This window comes from Mytilus edulis, chromosome 9, assembly GCF_963676685.1.
Source record: "Mytilus edulis chromosome 9, xbMytEdul2.2, whole genome shotgun sequence".
NCBI classification, from domain to species: Eukaryota; Metazoa; Mollusca; class Bivalvia; order Mytilida; family Mytilidae; genus Mytilus; species Mytilus edulis.
In genome coordinates this window covers 77,079,596-77,098,982 of record NC_092352.1, presented here as the reverse complement: position 1 = coordinate 77,098,982, position 19,387 = coordinate 77,079,596, and the positions used below count along the sequence as shown (strand labels likewise).

The following is a 19,387-nucleotide window of genomic DNA, read 5'->3' as shown; positions in this document are numbered from 1 at the left end:
CAGTAGCCTGAAAAAATTAAAGGCGACAATAATAATACATGTAAATCTTGTAAATAATCAAAATGTGTCTGTGTAACTAGCATGGTTTTGGTTTGTTCTTCAAAATACCACCAAAGGGCAATGTCTTGCCTGAATAAGAGCTGCATGATAGTGAAGACGTGTCCTTACTCCAAGATCGATTATGAATAGTAAGAAATCATGAACCTCAAGAAATCTGACCATAATTGACGGTCCTGACACGAAAATATCAATTGGTATGTATCCGTTTCAGATCCGTTAATCATCCATTTTATCCGTTATACGTCCGGTAGAAGTCCGTTTCACATTCGTTCAACATCAATTGTATCCGTTAAACCACAGGCAAATGCCGCCAAAGGGCAGTGTCTGGACTGAAAATTTTGAGCATGTTCAAAACTTTGAACGGACGTTCAACGGATAAAATGTTAAGCGTCCGTTTTGTATGGTACTCGTCCGTTTCGTTTCCGTTTTGTATCCGTTACGTGTCCTTTATACATCCGTTGGAGGTCTGGAAGTTAAATTCACCAACGGACGTTTAACGGATAAAACGGACGATGAACGGATCTGAAACGGATAAATGCCAATTGAAAATTTCGCGTTTATAGAAATGCCAATTATTGGTATTTCAGATTTCTTAAGGTTCATGAAAGGTCAGGATAAATGATCGTTTTCTTGTACCCAAGTAAATTTTTGGTCATAGTTACCTATTCTCAGAATCGAAATAAAGCTGTAAATGTAACAATAATATAATTACTTGTTGTAGAACACCAAGAAAGGAGTTTATCGACCATAGTAAATGAAAGATCAATGCTTTTTAGAAGAGATGGAACTTCCTCAAGTAGAAACAGAAGTAGAAGCAAGCAAACAAAACAGAAAACATGGACAGGAACGTTTGTGTGTCTCGCAAACAGAAAACAGTCAAAAATACCAAAAGGAACAGAAAAAACGGTTCTTTTCCGATGCGGTTTAGGTTTAAAACGGATTACTGCCAATCTTAACTTCACTGCTGAACAGTTGTTTAATGCAATAGAAGATATATACCCAAAACTTAAAGGTTCAGGAGGCTTTGAATTTCTTAGATGCGGTCAAAACTGTAGAGATCTTCAAGTCATAGACTGCAATTGGTGTCCAGTTGAACTAAGAAACAATATAGGGTCGCAGGCTAAAATATACTTGAGACCAGTTCAGAAAGACCTAGAAACTTCACCATTGCACGAAGAGGTAGAAACCATTCAAAAGGAGACATGTACGTTCTGCAAACAAAACGTAAACCTTCGTGAGTTACGAGATCATATCAAGTCATGCAGGATGTACAGAAATTTTGAGTTGCCTGACATTGTGACCCTCCTTCACCTCAACCGCTGATTGATATAGATGAGCCAGAAGACACCAATCTTTCGGTAGGTGTTTCACTTGATATTGGGGCAAGAAACGAGGAGTCGCAGATTGAAATAGATGAGCCAGGCTATCGTTTCACAAAGATTCGTACGACTTACGTTTACGACTAAACTTACGTTAAGCGTAAGATTTTACCTACGAGTGTTTCACAAAGGTGATCGCAAACGTAACGTAAACGTAACGTACACTTACGATTATAATGGAAAAGGGGTGCTCTCTTTGACAGCCGCGTTCATGTCTATAAAAAGAATAGTTCTTTCAAAACCAGGAAGAACATTCATACAATCGTATTTTGAAATAGTTATCGTTTTTTTTGTTAGTATAGTAATGAGATTTAGTGAGGTAAGCATGATAAGTGTCCAATCTAAGTTTTAAGAAATTTTTTGCTTTGATTTTATTAGAAAATTGACTGGCGGAGGTTGTTTTTTTCGTTTTTGCTATTGTTGGAGAATGATGAAGTCATACAAAAAAGCCAGTTACATTCATTGGGACTTTTTTACTAGAAATTATAAGTATCTTTGAAAGTTATTTATGAACAGGTATAAAATGTGTTAAGCATTGTGAACGTTTGTTGTGCATGTCTAGGTTTTTTTTGTAAAAAAAGAAACCCACTGGCAAACCAACAATCAATTATGGAAACGTAAAAAGTATATGCATATTTTTATTTCATATTTTATAACGCTATGCGGTGCATTTGTTTCTGTATCATCCAACAAATATAATAGTCATCAGGACATTAAAAAAGCATAAAATATATTTAAAAAAAAAAGAAAATGTAGTGTGATTGCCAATGAGACACCCCCTTTTAACCTGGGATAGTGTCAAACATAACAACAAAAGAACGAACAATAAAAATCATTTGAAAAAGGTTTAACTCATCAGATGGACTAAAATACAAGTGGACGTGGATGGGTACTTGTACATCCCGAAACAAAAAGATACTATGTACAGATCTGAGAATACTCGCAGTTAAATGGCAGCTAATTCAAATCCTCCAACAACTAATAAAAAATCATGCATCTAAGACTAAATCACCAATCCGTACACATCCAACACCCAATTTATTTCGTGCAAAGACGTCATAAACAGTCAGAGAAAAACATGACCTTGTGTACAAGCAAACATGTCTACACTCTAAAAAATGTGTTTAGGGCCTAAATATAAACCTATACATGTTACGTGTAATACATTTGTAAACACGTTCATATCCTATATATGTTCTTCTCCTAAACATGTTAAGGATACGTTTTTTTTTTTTTATTATTTTGTTTTGTATCCGAGAGTTGTACATAATTTTCCGGCTTAAATTACTAATTCAGTTGGGTCATGCTTATTTTTTTTTGTGTATATATAAAGGGCGAATCTTAATTAAATCCCGCTGATGCACACCCCTTTGTCTCAATTTCTTTACGATTGCGCTATGGTCGTGAATTCAGTGTTACTCTAAAATGAGGTATCAAGAACATAAGAGGGTTGTAGTTTTCTTGTAATATGTATTATTTAATTTGTTAAATAATTTTTCTATAATCTTTTAAGACTTTATAAATTTTGCTTATTATTCTCTATTCTGCACATTTTTCGCTATCCTTATTATTTTGGCTTTTTTTCTCTGTTTTTTTATTTTTTTTATCCATTTTCTGTAATGTTAGCCCCTTATTTCTATATTCTATGAACTCCATTCAGACCTTCATATATTTTTATCCATATTTCAGGACCAGTCAGCAATTTGTTTCTAATCATTAATGTTGAATTAATAAATCGATGCATTAACAAGAACCGGTTTATGCATATGTATCCATATCCAATCCCTGCTCGCACTTCTGAAACCAATAATTTAACATCACACACACTTTAACAGACATTTCATTGAACACTGACTACTAGTATGGAAATCTTGGTAAAACCACAAGTTGCGCTAAGGGTCGGGTTTTTTTGTTTTTTTTAGACCCGTCGCCATTTTCATTCAATTTTTCATGTTGTAACTGTCGGAAATCATGACACCTTTGTATTTGTTTCATATACAATTAAGAATGGAAATGTTATTTTGTTCGTAACATGTATAATGTGGATGATAAAGGTGAATAGAACATTTATAAATCAATATGGTCCGGGAACAATGACATAGTCCCTAGAGTGGACTGTGTGTTGGTTGCCATTTATTTTTATACTCCTTCCAAATTTATTTCTTCATGTTTTATGCCTCAAATAGCAATTACACTGTAAAGAAAAAATGGGTCCTGAATTTTAAAGTAAAGAAGGGATTTTGTCCAGCTGAAACAGGTTTAAGATTAGCATATTGGAAGCTGTGAAAAGTTTTCAAGACCCCCTTAACATAAAATTGACCATATTTTGGGTTAGAGTCGATAAAGTTTTCTATAGTCTTAATATAATTTGTCTCAAACATAGTAAAACACACTGTAAAATATAATTGAGAAAGCGCAGGTGTCAATTATTTAATTTTCATTTATTTTCTAAAAGAAATGCTTAACGAACTAACTGTGTTCTCGGACCATATTCTCTTTTTTTTTTTAAAGTATTACACACACTTAAGCTAGTGCAAACTTTTTAGCAATTGTTTTTATATTCTAATTTGAGCATTTTCGAATTATACAAATGCTAGCAGATACATGTTGTAAATATACTAAACTAGAAGAAAAATGTCAAAGATAGACATACGTGGCGTTAAACATCAGCAATAAATCAATATCAATACTAACTATATCATAAAGAACATCGACAATCTTTTGTGGAATACGAGATATATCCTTTCTTGTATTGAGAACTATTTCATCATTATATTTGTCTCATACATCTTCGCCATATATTAATTCTTTTAAAAAATGATAATTACGCATTTTGTCTCGGTCAAGGATTTTTATAGTAAGTAAATCCTTGTATACAGGTGGAGACCGTCAAAATTTTTGTTCATACATGAAGAGTGTACTTTAATTTGTACTTTAACACTTATGTCGTAACATTTGTCGAATGTGAACAACTATATATTGTAATAAATAATTTAATTTCCTCATTACGACAATGATAGACTTTTTCGAGATACAGACTAGAAAGTTGATTATTTTAACGAAAACTTGCTATAATTACAGATATAATATTCGGAGAGTATTTTTTAGTCTAAAAAATGTAGGTTGTCGTTGCTTTTCTTAACGTAATGTGTATACTTATCTCGCATGCAATGGGGGGGGGGGGGGGGGGGTGGCTATATATCACCGGTATAAAAAAAAACACACACACACATACAGACCCACATACGTCTTGCGTTTGTCTGGACACGTATTGTCTTTCACGATCGAGATAAAACGTTGCCCAATCTTTCACTGTCAATTTTTATTAAAAATCAACAAAATTCAGTGTTTTTGAAAACACAATAAACGGTTTCAAGGGAAAAACAACTTTTATTTCATTGTTTAATCGGTCACACTAAAGATTCAGTTTCAAGTATATAACTATATATTGAAATGTAGCCATTATAGACTCAAAATGTGTTCATATTTTAATAAATCCCATAGACTTGTGTTGCGCCTTTTGTGTTTTCTCCTAAAGTACTGCATATTTTATTTATCCAATTACACAGTGTCATTGAGAAAGTTGAATCATTATTACAGACATATCTTTTTTCCGAATTTATTCCGTATTTAGAAAAAAAACAAAAGATTTTTCACAGATTTAAAAGTAAAATTTCAATTAGATACACTAACAATCCCGAATCCCAATATTCTTGACCACCGTTGGGTATTCTTTCACGATCATTTCTCTCGATAATTCGAATGGCACCCATGATCTGTAACCGAAGTGCGAGTGGAAGGAAATCAAGGGGGCTTTGTAAAATTTTGGAAATGTTAAGGTGGACTATCATACTTGTATTTAATTCTTCTAAGCGGGAGGGGGAGGGGCAATGAAATGTTTTCAAAATATTTTAGCAATTCTGTATACAATGAACACACTATTTTTTACATGGAGATGCATACTCAAGAGACAACCTACCGTGCGCTGCCTATACAATAAAAACTTGTAATATTTTGACACAGAGAAAATAATTTCGCTCGGGCTCATTTCTTAAAGTCACAAGAAACCTCAAATTGAAAAAAATAATGCATATGCTTTTTTTTATAACTCAATGGATAGTTTTCATTATAAAATTTATGTACATATACTTTTTTCTTAAGAAAATTCTTTAATTTGTTACTATTTAAAAGAAGTCTTCTTTATTTTCATTGGTTCCTTCCAGGAAGCAATTATTCCCCGATATATTTTCCGTATGCAAAGTAACCTCAGTGTCATCTCGTAAAAATCCAGTGATCGCAATACGCATGAATGTCCTTTAAAATAAACTATTATCTGATTGTACATGTTAAACACATGCTCAATATTCATGCTTTTTGTTGATTGTTGACAAACAGGTGAAAATCGTTAAACTTCGGCTTCAAAACACAAACTTTAATTACCTGCCATATTTTCACAATAACACTGACCGATTGAAAAAAAAATGACGATTATAAAATACGAAATTAATGCGAAAAAAAATGATAAAATCGTGCACAGAAGACTAAGTTTATGACGTTTGAATGCATTGGTTCAAGAATTGGAATAACATTATTTTCCACCGGTCACTCGTTTATTATTGACTTTAAGATCCCAAATTCTAACTTTCAACAAGATCTTGACTTCGAGGAGAGTATATTATCTGAAGCTGAAATGGAGCGAAGGAATTTTTTTTTTGTATTTGAAAGATAGTTGAATTTATTTTCTTTCATCAAGGTGAAAACTTGAAAAATCAAAGAAATTCTAATGTTTCCTTCCATCCACTTGAATATTTAAAAATAAAAATCTCGTCACCTAAAAAAAATAAAATTGAAAATGAATAAATTAAACATATTTAGGATTGGAAAATTTAGGATTCTTACAATATTCTTAATTTGAAAATGAAATTTGATAAGTATATTTATAGACATAAACAATCCCATAATGGCAAAATATCATAGTTTTCAAACCTACAATTATTATAAAGATCCAAGCATGTTTTGAGTACGGGGTTGAAGCATACATTTTATACCTAAAAAAACGCGAACCTGATAGAGCGCATTGCAACTGGTGTAATTAGTAAATTACATTGAAACTATGGATTCATACCAATACATTCATGTACTTATAAAATTAATGATATTTTCTCAATTTTTGGACTATTATTTGTCTATCAATAAAGAGCATCGTCCTCCTCTGTAGTGTATAACCGCGGACATGCATTGATAGATGAGAAAATGGGGGACTAAAGACTAGATTGGGTCTTAATTTGGATTGTAATTTAAAAGCTTGACATATATATATGTATTTATTGTTATCTTCATAAAGTCCGTGTAAAACATGAGTGATAAATGCTGTAAAGCTAGTAAATAAGCTTTTATAATTTTCTTTTTTTTTTGCTGTACTTTAGCACACAGTTATGTACAAGCACCGTGGCACGACGTACCGATCCCCTCCTTATATAGTTAGACTTTATAGTGCTGTGCTAGCTCACTCACTTCTATGTTTTTATGGTCAAATATTTGGGTTATTGGAAGCAAGATGCTGCGTTGAATTAAAGGAAAATAAAGTCAAATGTACAGAGAAATACGATTATTTCAGGAATTTAAAGTTTCAGTTACTTATGTTTGGACAATATTACATAAATACATGTATTCTAATGATCCAATGACACTCATTTTTCTTTAAGATAATGTAATGTTGTTGATTTTAACAAATTTTCGACAGGTAAAATCCCTACGATTTGACTTACGACTGCCTTTTAACAATCGTAAGTTTACGATCAAACTTGCGATAAATTTCGACTTACGATTGTTTATGAAACGGTCAAAAACTTACGATTTGACGTACGACCGACGTACGATCTAAGATTGTCGTACGATTCTTTGTGAAACGATAGCCTGAAGACGCTATTCCTCCGTTAGGAGTTTCTCTTGGTGTTGGGACAAGAAACGAGGAGCCGCATATTTCAACTGAGACAGGTACTAAAATAATCACTTCAATGGAAGTTATGAATAACATAATGACCATTCTCATCAGTGTTAATGTCACAGGCACTTGTTTCAGTGATTTTTCGTACGTGTATGGATAGTAGATATTATAAAAAAAGAAGATGTGGTATGATTGCCAATGAGACAACTGTCCACAAGAGACCAAAATGATAAAGGCATTAATAACTATAGGTCACCGTACGACCTTCAACAATGAGCAAAGCCCATACCGCATAGTCATGTTTTTTTTTATATAGAATAGAGATGGTCATTGACAGTAAAACCTCGGGGTTTTTTTATCACTTTTCGAAAAACCTCGGTTGACCCCCACTAAACAAGCCCCTTTGGCTAAGGTAGCTCCGGTGTCTTCCTCCATCTTGGATTTTGAAGAAGCAGAAAACTTTGGTCTAGATATTTAATGAAATGTGAAAATTTTGAGAGTTATATGTAATTTATATAAAAGATGTTTAATACAATATAGAAATTTGTGTGTTTCATCATAATTACAGCTGTAATTTCTTAAAAACTCCTTCTTTGTGTGTTTGATTAGATTTTTATTTCAACTATGCCAAATAAGGAGAGATAACTCAGATAAAGTATTTTTTATAATAGAAAATTATGAATTTACCTATTTTGAAATGTAGCAAGAAAACAAGTTATGTGACCCATTTTTTCTTCTTTTTTTTTTTATCTGAAAGTATGTTATAAGAGCAATCTTCTCACATGTTATATTAAAGTTCTGAAAGGACGTTTTCTTTTTATAACACAAAATTTATTTTCCATGCATAATCGATACAAAATCTGACAACCTGTAGCGTGACAAAAAGGTCGGTGACCCATACTTTTTAATATATTTTTGGAAAAAGCATGATAAAAACTTCATTTTGACAAGTTATAAAATATTCTTTCAATTCTAATCAAGACGCCCTAGCCACCTTATAATATAATAGTGGAATACTTCGACTTTTATATTTTATGGATCGTTATTATTCAATTGATAGAATGTCTGATGACTGTGATTCATTGGATTTATCAAAACATCTCAAAGTAAGAAATTGTTTATGGAAGAAAATTCTTGCAACGTTTTATGAAGATCATTAGCTTACGTCATAAAAACTTACATGTCAAACATCTTACCCCTTTCTTCCGTGGATTTTTTTTTACATACTTCATTCGCATAGAATTTTTTCAATAAGAAAAAAAAAGTCATCAGGTTTAAAGTATTTATGCATTGCAGAAAAGAATATTTCATCAATGAAATTCCAGACAGATAATCTGATGAATATTCTTTTTATATTAAATACACATCTTATAAAGTTTTTTTCGTAGGCAAGACGTTTCAACTAAGGCACTACACATGCGTCAAAAGGCTTCATTAGGGAGGAAATATTTATCAGAAAAATAAACAAGCAGCCTAATCATGCGCCAGTGGATACACATTTTTGTTTTATAACACTTATTGTTTCTTGTGCATTTTTTTTTTTTGATTTTCGTAGTTTTATTTGGTATTAAAAAAAAAAAAATTCATGACATATGATTCAGACTTGTGGGTTGTTCCCCATGGTTCTCCGTCTCCCAACCCCTTAATGTCTCGAAGAGTGATTTAGATTCCCGCTTATGCTCAAAATTTGATTGTCATGTATTTTTTATATTATTCTATTTTCAGAATCATCAAGTTTCAATACAGTTTCAACAGAGCAACCATTTGCACAAATAGTGGAAAAAATAATAAAGTTTTGCAAAACCAATGCTATTGTTGATCCTGTAGAAATTCTAAGAAAATATCAAGAGGAAATGGTCATAGGGAGAGCCCTCGAGATAGAGGATGTAACCCAGTGTGCTGAAGGGGACACAAATTTCATTCTGATAGACAGATTTAGCCTTCTCCAGACTTCTATTGATGAAATCGGATCAATCTCAGATTTGAGATTAACACTGGAGGTGCAGTTTTACAATGAAGTAAGCTTCACTTGATATTTCTCAGTAGGAAAATAGTAAAGGGACAGTCAAGCTCATAAATCGAAAAAAAATGACATCCCCATGGCTAAAAAAAAAGCCAACAGACAAATAATAGTACACCAGACACATCATAGAAAACTAAAGACTAAGCAACACCAATCCCACCAAAAACTGGGTGTTATCTTATGTAGTTTATAAGATTTAATTCAATTTGATTTTGTGGTGTTTTAACGCCACTTTTAAGCAATGCATTTGAGAGATTTCGTAGCGTTCAGTTTCTAATTGTAGAGGTCGAGGAAGCCGGAGTGCCTGGAAATAACCCACCGTCCTACGATAGGAAAACTGACATTCCCAGTCAATTAAGATAGGAGTCGACTGTACCCGCACGAGCGAGGTTCGAACTCACAACCTCAGTGTTGACTGGCTAGTGATTACATAGTAACTACTTAATAGACCATTCGACCACCGAGGCCCCTTGTTTATAAGATATCTTATATGGAAACTTTATAAGATATCCTAAGTGATTTATGAGATATCTTATTAATATTTGGTTATAGGATATGTCATATAATTTTATTTATAAGATATCTTAAAAACTATACAATATATCTGTAATTTGTGTTTTGCAGAAATGATATAAGCATTGTGTATAAGTTTGATAAAATTTGTTTGAGGCAAACTCAACTTAGAGAAGGTAAACCAATTTTCTGATAAACATCCCTTCACCAGTCACGTTTAATATACCTAATTTGGAAGTCGGAAACTCCATAGTTTCGCATCTATGTATTTTTTGCACACATCTTCTAATTTGAATTTCTACTTAAATGTAACCAATGTTCACAAAATGATTATTCATGAGTACCTGCAAGTCGAAGACATTAAGCATGGAGTTCCCGAAATTTTCAACAGTGCCAAGTGGTCCTGAAGACATCGAAAATGTGCACCTCCTGTTCAGGGCAAATTTGAAAATATTCAATATGGATCTTTCATATAAATATTTTTATGTTTTCAAAAAATAGGTGGCTTTAGATTATGGAGGCCCCAGAAAAGAATTCTTCAGACTACTGATGCAAGCAATAAAGGAGAAGTATTTCGACAATGGGCTCAGAGATTTATTGGCAGATCAATACCTATTTGTTGGGAAAATATTTGGTAAGCGTAATCCGTTAATCCGTTTGTAACAATTTCAAGTTGTGTACCAATACGAAAACAAACGTGACTGTCATAAACAATTTTCGGTTTTGTTTGATCCATGATACATGAACTTCATTAATTTTATAACTTTAACCACAAGAAGAGCAATTCTTAACAGGACCATGTCTTTATAAGATTTTAACTTTAGAAATTAAAGTTGCATTTTTTTTCCAAATAAAAGTTTTGCAATTTATGATAAGACTTTCTAAGTTTTAACCCGCCAAAGTGGATAATTTGAAGCAATTGCATTTTAAGTTATTTTTATAAAATCAGCAAAAATGATGAAAACACTGTACTAATTATGTTGCTGTTGGTACATGATATTGTGTTTCATTATTTAATCTTTGTATTTTACTTTTACGTGACCATGTCCGTAGTAAGCGAAACAGGCGCAATCCAATAAAAACCAGACAGTGTACTTTGTTGTAAAGTTACAGCAGATTTCATTTAGTGTGTATCCAAAGGTATTACTAATATCGTTGGTTAGCTTGCTTGTTAGCTGAACCGTGAAGTCATTGTTCTGTAAGGTAAACAACCCTCATTTAAGAGTAGACTAGTCCGGCAGATAACCAATCTATCTGTCTGTTGGACTAGGCTACTTCGAAAGACGGTATACCTGACATGATAATGAGTTCACGGTTCAGCTATCAAGCAAGCTAACCAAAGATACTACCTTTGTCTACATACTCAATGAAATCTGCTGTAAAAAAATTTTTTTTATCTTTTCCTTTTCAAGCATTAAGTTCACTTCAAAATGGAAAACTGCCAACTTTTCTTGAATCTGCTGTTGTGGATGAATTGTTCAACAATACTGACAGTAACTCAATATGTATTACAAATCTACGACAAGGAATGGATGCTTTAGGATTTTATACTGTAAGTTGGAATTTTCACTTATACTAGTAGTTTTACTGTCATATTTCAGAAAATAAGTGCAAGTGTTTCGTGATTATGAAATAAATAAGATGAGTATTCTAAAATGTAAAAACGCGTAATTTATTAAATGAAAACTAACTCATTTGTTCAGACATTCAGATGCATTTTGAAGATATGAAACATGTATCAGTTTGCTTTTACAACAACTTGTATTCACGGATGATTGATTCAGTTACATTACCGGTAATAAATTTAAAGTTTGGGATCTTCATTATTTTCATCATTTAATCAAGTGAAAGTTTCTATCTGTCTTTTGTTGTTTAAACAAAATGTGTCGAAACGGCACGAATGACCCCGTCTCAAAAAGTTGAAAAATTTGTGATTTCAATAACACAGGTAGACACAAACATGATGGTAGTCTCCCATATAAAAAATCAGCTTTATATCTGAAAGCCTTTGGGGGAAAAAAATCCGTATAACTGTGATTTTCAACAAGTTATCAAAGTTCAAAGCCCGTAATTTCGGCAAAGATTAGCAATGCAGAACATAACTTAAACTTAATCTGTATCTCATCATTGTTAACTCACGGTGGGTATGGTTGTCCTGCGAGAGAACGTACTGTGCTGGTGATTCGGTCCTGACGGGTGCTGGTGGGTCCTGATTCTGTGCTGGTGGGTTTGTTTACATTGTATCAGAACGGCAATAAAACGACTGTTTTGTTGCTTAATTTTTCTCTGATGCGTCATAAGTACCATGCAAAGTATATTACAACAATATTATATTGCAAAAGTCGTGCAAGTTCGTTTAACGGAATTGTCCTGACGCGGTGCTGGTGATAAGAAAAACGGTCCTGGTTCTGTGCTCCGATGTCCTGGTTCTGTGCCTTTATATTTTAGTTAAAAGTGGCATATATTCAAGATCATTGATGCTGTACTGTTATTGACTAATTAACTGTTGCCTGCTTTCTTGAAATTGACATTGTTTTGAATCCGTTTACTGTTATTATGCAAGAAAAAATACCCCTAATTTTAATTTTTTTTTTTAAATTAACTGTAATCTTATTTATTGGCCTGTTAATGGAACCCTTCTTGTCCCCTTTTAAGATAAGAAAATATGTTTACGATTTTCGGGATTACGATCATTTTGCAAGTTCACCAAAATACGTTGTAATATATACAATACTTATAAAAAGTAGATGATGTGGTATGTTTGTTGTCAACGGACAAGTTTCCTTAAGAAACCAAAGGAAGTATGTGTTAATAACCATACGTCATCGTAATACCTTCAACAAAAACCCATTAAATAAAAATGTAAAAGGTTACCGTTTTGCACAAAAATGGAGAGGAAAAATATAGAACAAAGAACTTTCTGAGCGTTTGAATCATATGTCTTTAGTAGCTTAAATCACATTTTTTTGTGAACAATTGAGTGCTTACTATAAGAATGACAATAGTATTGCGGGTTTGTTTGTTTGGGTTTATTTTTGGGGTTGGGGGGGGGGGGGGGTAGGGGATAAGTAAGAGCGAGGTTGCAGTAAAAGTTTTAAGCTTGGAATAGTTTCCCGTAAAATTAAAAAGTTGTAATTTAAAAGAAAAATGTATTTTATAGCCATTAAGAATCACTTGCTGTATCTGTAAGATTTTTTCAACATAACTTTTTTGTCTGAACGGTTATCAGGGTTTTTTTTCTCGAAAGTTCGATAGAACACTAAAACAAATCACTATTTTATGAAAAGGCAGACTAGAATATATCAGAGAATGAAGACGAGATAACCTAGAGACCACTATAAACAAAACTAAGATTTCTTAGCTTTTTCATTTCAAAATTCCAAAATAAATAAATATTTTTGATAAAGAATTACGGGGGAGGAATTGAACAATGTGTCCTACTTTACTATATTTAAATATTTTTATGAATAAAAATCAAATGTGCCTTAATTATAATTGAAAATGAGTAAATGGAAAAAATACCTAACTTAAATACACTTTTATTTTAATATTGATAATATCACTAAGCTTTTAGGTTTTGTGTGTCAAACACACCATCTCTGTAGTCCATTTTTTTCTGCATTTTTTTATATTGTGAATTCTCAGTATTATTATATTTAAATGTAGCCTTAATTTATATTTTAAAAAAAACCGAATCTAAAGCCAGATATATCAAACATTTTTGTATCCATCTATCCGTTTTAAGGACAGTAACAATCAACGTAAACACGCCTGGAAAGTAAAATGCGTACTCGGCTGTCTGTAATCGATAATTTTTAGACACCCTCCTAAAAAACAAACCGTAATGGGGGTTCAGAGATGCAAATTAAGTACTCAGATCAATATTTTATCTTTTTGTGTATGGTTTATGACCCCTTCTGTGGCTTGTCAATTACGAAATGTGCAAACTGCAAAAGTATCAAAACAGCACAGACAATGAATAATAGAGACATAATTTTGTACATATATCAAGGGGAAACTTCTTGCAAAGCATTATTATTTATAGTTTATGTTCATTACTGTTTTTAGTAGAAAAAGAGAATTTGGTGAAAAGAAAATCACTATTTTTGTAGAAAATTCACAGACGTTTGTAAAGAGATTTTTGTTATGTTTAGCATTGGATCAACGCAAGGGTACATTATCCTTAAAAAATATATTTAAAAGTATTTGAAACTAACGTTTGCTTTGTTTATTGTGCATTTCAAAATTCCCCAAGGGTTACTGGGAAATATGGTCACTTGGTCTTCTCCTGACCGGCAGTAAAACGCTTGCCGAAGTGGGGCGTCCGTTTGGCTGTGCGAGATGTATCAAGTTCGCAGTCGCGTCCGGTCAGAATGGGGACGTTAAATCCTATGTCTCGTGTAAAGAGAGTGACACGCTCTTTGCACGTTAATAACCCTTGCAACAACTCTTTGATGGGTCCGTAGGTGGCCTGCTACAAGGCAAAATATCTGTTCCTATCCAATACATCCTCATTTTCCAGTGGCAGTCCAAATATCCACGACTATTGGCCTCTTTTATGACAAGACCTACCTATTGTATTTGTTGTGAATTTGTTCTCGTCTTGAATATGCATGAAATATTTGCCACTGGACGTTAAGCAACCAACAATCAATCAATCAATAGCTTCATACTACCAATTGAGAAATTCTTAGATTAAACACCTACATGTAACTTTAAAAGGTCATAACAGTTTAAAACAATACAAATCTACACACACACAAAAACTGGCTTAATTTCAAATGGTTATCAACCTGAATCGCTATAAGATCATATATAAGCTCACCTGTGTCGAGGGGTCGTGTGAGGTTCATGTATTGTCTTGGCGTCCGCAATTACAAAAAGATCTTTTCTGAAATTACTTGACCAAATGTTACCAAATGATTTTTCAAGAGTGAATCTAGGAAAAACAATATTCATCAACAAATATGACCACTGTCTGTTAAAATGTATTCGAGTTTTTAGTTACAGTCGATTCCATCGAGTATATAGGCAAACATAATATCTTTGGTTAGCTTGCTTGTAAGCTAAACCGTACCCTCCTTTCGAAGTAGCCTGGTCCTACAGACAGAAAGATGTGTCATTTGTCGGACTAGTATACTCTTAAAGTAGGGTAGTTTACATAACCTAACAATGACTTTTCTGTTCATCAAGCAATATAACCAAAGATATTCCCTTTGTCTTCACACTCATTGAAATCGGCTTTAATATTGCAAAAAGTTCAAGCAATTAGGGCAAAATTTTCCGAGTAAAAAAATCAAAATGTCTTTCCACCTTGCACATTTCAGAAAATTCAGATCAGATAACGAAACTGGGTCCAGCAAAATTTATAAGCAATTTAAGATTTTGACCCTCACAGTTTCCATTCACCTTCCATTCATGATCATTAAATTGAACTGTAAAACATTTCTTGGTACCTTCTTAATTCCTTTATAAGTCTCATGTAAACATAATTATGACAATAACTGCTGTGAGCACAAGATTCACTGCACACTTTCAAATTTCTGCCGCTCATCAAACATTAAAATTTGAACTTAAGTTTTGAGACTTTTAATCGACACGATTGAGATTTTTGTATATGAGAACATGGTTTATCTATTAGTTGAAAATGCGGCTTTGAACTAGCTTTCAGTACCTGCGAGCATTCGTTGTTCAATAATGTGTGTCTTTGTGTAATTATTTAATGTGATAAATTGTTGTGTTGGTACACCACTGTAACAATGAAGGAGGAAATGAGGAGGGTTGGTTGGGTGGAAGTGGGGAGGGGTATATGGCAAGCCGTTCTCGTCAAAACTATGTTTAAACACTTTTTTCGAACAAAATACACACTGAGATTTAAAAACCTAAAATAACACACTGAGAAATCGAAATTACACACTGAGATTTAAAAAAATAAAAAACACACACTGAGAATTCAAAATTACACACTGAGATTTTAAAAAGACACACTGAGATGAAATAAATTGAAAAACACACACTGAGAATTGTTAATTACACACTGAGATTTCAAAAATACACACTGAGATTGATATGCAAATTACTAATGAATATTCATGCCATGAATAATTCAACAGATTAATATCTTGATCTCAAGAACTCTTGTCATTATAATGAAATGCGATTCCTTCAACCAACATTCGTAATAAATTTCAAGACTTAACATCGCTCATATTCATAAGTTTGTTGCCTAGAATTCAGATCATTACTAACAGTAATTAAACATGTGTCCCTTTTCAAAAGTCTTCCAACTGTTTCCCTGATTTCGCTAGTTAATCTTTTATATTTTTGTTACGTTTATATCCTATAATAGACACTTGAGTAAAATGTCACTGTATTCTTTTGCAGATTGTTCCAATGTTTTCTTATAATTTTAATAAAGTTTTTCACCATTTGGTTACATTTTGTAATAAGAGTAAGTGGGTATTTTCTTGTTCTTGTATTTCTAAAGGTTTTTTATTAATAATTTGGAACCAAATCGAAGGACTAACGAGTTCTGTCCCCTTGTTGTTTTAAGCTTGTAATAGATTCAGATTAAGTATGCTAATTAGATATGTGCGCATAAAAAGTGCGCACAAATCTCAGTGTGTAATTTTAAATTCTCAGTGTGTAATTTTAGATTCTCAGTGTGTAATTTCAAATTCTCAGTGTGTGTTTTCAGTTTATTTATTCTCAGTGTGTCTTTTTGAAATCTCAGTGTGTAATTTTCAATTCTCAGTGTGTAATTTTCAATTCTCAGTGTGCATTTTTCATTTTTGTAATCTCAGTGCGTCTTTATGAAATCTCAGTGTGTAATTTTTAATTCTCAGTGTGTAATTTTCAATTCTCAGTGTGTAATTTTCAATTCTCAGTGTGTAATTTTCAATTCTCAGTGTGCATTTTTCATTTTTGTAATCTCAGTGCGTCTTTATGAAATCTCAGTGTGTAATTTTTAATTCTCAGTGTGTAATTTTCAATTCTCAGTGTGCGTTTTGAAGTTTTTAAATCTCAGTGTGCTTTGTTGTAATTCTCAGTGTGTAAATTTTTCGAAAAATGGTTTAAACATAGTTTTGACGAGAACGGCTTGCCATAGGGGTATGCGGAGCGCTGACAACCATGTCTTTGCGGCATGGGCTTTGATCATTGTTGAGACATCAATGTAAGGGGCATTTAATATATTAATAAAACTATTCTTATTTTAGATACTATATATTGTTCTCTGATATTGGACGAAAGATGTTGCCCTTTTATGTAATTATGTTATACAAGTTACGATCATTTGAAAACACATATTAAACAGCCAAATGGATGCACAAGAGCTAAATAGGAGTAATAGATCCTATTGACAACAATTAGCTGCCCAATTTTATTGATTTTGTAACATTTGTTCAAATATGACCAACTTCTAATCCAAAATCACCAGCACCGTATCAGGACCCACCAGCGCAATGACAGGACCCACCAGCACAGTATCAGGACATGAGTAAATTGAGAAAATGCTAAATTTTTATAAATTGCAATGTTTTTTTACAAAATAGTTTTGTCGTGTGGATTGCGGTATAGAAAGCGGACTCTATGAGCATTTTTGTTTTATTTTTTCAGTTTGAGATTTTCTGAAAATGAGCATTTTTGTGTTAGGCTATTTGAAACAGTTTAGAGGGTCAACTTTTCAATGGTTTATATATGAACCCATAAAAAACAAAATTGAAAAATCTCAACTGTTTTCTTCCATTTTTTATTAGTGAAAACGTGAAAAATCATCATTTTCGTCTTTGTTTACATTTTTTCATTGATCACCAGCACCCGTCAGGACCGAATCACCAGCACAGTACGTTCTCTCGCAGGACAACCATACCCACCGTGTAACTCACATGCGAAAAATCAGGGCAATATCTGAAAGCGTTTAGAAAAAACTGATAAAAACATTATTTGCTTGCCTTTCAAGGGTAATTACTCTTACAAGGAGTTGTCCAACAAGTTTGACCCAAAGCACACTTTAGTAGGCCTTATCATAAGGATAATATATGCTATTGGAAGTTTCTTTCTATCTACATGTATCAGAGTTTTAAAAAAGGTCATAATTTTTCACCTTTCAAGAGCAATAACTCTATCAAGGAGTTGTCCATACTAACTTCTTATATCTAATGACTACCCTTTACTTTTGTTTATTGATAGATTTGCAAGGCATTACCGAGTCTAGTGTTTTTATTTCAAAACAACACGCCTGCATTAACCATGAGAGGGATTCTACATGTGTTGAAAGCCCAGTTTAGTGAAGAAGGCAGTAATGCCTATTCTTTTGAAAAGCTGGTATATGGAGCCTTTGTGAGATATCTAAGAGAAGTTGGAAGTGAGTACAATGTAGACTAAACCAAGTACTTATATAATATATTTTGCACCTCTTGAACAGTTTTTCTCTCTCACTTTTTTCTCTGCTATATTACAATACATGGTTAGACATTTTGTGTAAAGCTCGATAATTTTGAATTGTAATTTATGGTACACATAGTTCTAGTATAATATATCGATCCTTATTTTTATCTCCCTGTGATTTTAAGTCAGTGTCAGATGTATTATAACCAAGTGGTGGAAGTGACATTGTAATTTTTTCAATACCGTACTGTATGGATCTCAGAGAGCATTTACACCAAACAATATATCTTAAATGTCCAGGTTAAGTTTTCAGTAAGATATTATACAATACGTGTATATTATATTTGAAATAGGCTTGTTTCTTGGTGTTTGTTTGTGTTTTTAAATTATAATTGTCTAATTGTCTCATTTAAGGTGGACGAAGAAGTGCTGTACTCCTGGAAAGTGTTCTACAGTTTGTCACTGGAGCGACCGAGGAGCCTGTTTTGGGTTTTAAAATCCATCCTTCTATTACCTTCTATGAAGTGGAGACAACATTTTTACCAACAGCGAACACGTGTATTAGTAGTTTGGGACTTCCTAGGCCATCTTACAATACTGGATTACCAGAGGATGCAGAATTGTTCAAAACCTATGACTACGCTTTTACAAGCACATTTTATGGCTTGAAGTAGGCAAAACACTTACTTGTTCTTCTGGTATTGAAACAGTTTTAATTTTATATCATTATTCAACCTGGAAGAAATAAGATTTACAAGTATTGATTATAATTGGTCTTTTGCTTAATTTTATGTTTCTCAATACAGAGTAGTATGCTTATAATTATTGTATTTTTGACATAGTCCTTTCCAACCAGATTAAAAGAGGTCTTAAAACACAGCTCTGGCAATCCACCATTTTATTTTGTGCTCTTAAGACCTCTAAATGGATCATCGATGAGTCATTTGATTTGATACAGCAAATATAATAGTTTACAATTCATAATTACGACTTTATGATTGCATACGCCTTCAGATATACATCAATACCATGATCGTGTGACCTCCAGTTTAATGGACAGTTCTGGCGTAATGTTTG

At 32.8% G+C, this 19,387-nt stretch overlaps 1 protein-coding gene across 1 annotated transcript; it reads left to right on the top strand.

The window, feature by feature from the left end:
- The first annotated feature begins 1,363 nt into the window (after nt 1–1,363).
- LOC139489087 (uncharacterized) lies at nt 1,364–19,132 on the top strand. Its single transcript, XM_071275206.1, has 7 exons — nt 1,364–1,482; nt 7,359–7,436; nt 9,112–9,404; nt 10,424–10,556; nt 11,335–11,474; nt 18,113–18,287; nt 18,725–19,132. Exons 3-7 carry the CDS (start codon nt 9,240–9,242, stop codon nt 18,982–18,984), a joined length of 873 nt encoding a protein of 290 aa, XP_071131307.1. The 5' UTR covers nt 1,364–1,482; nt 7,359–7,436; nt 9,112–9,239; the 3' UTR covers nt 18,985–19,132.
- Nucleotides 19,133–19,387: the final 255 nt, after the last annotated feature.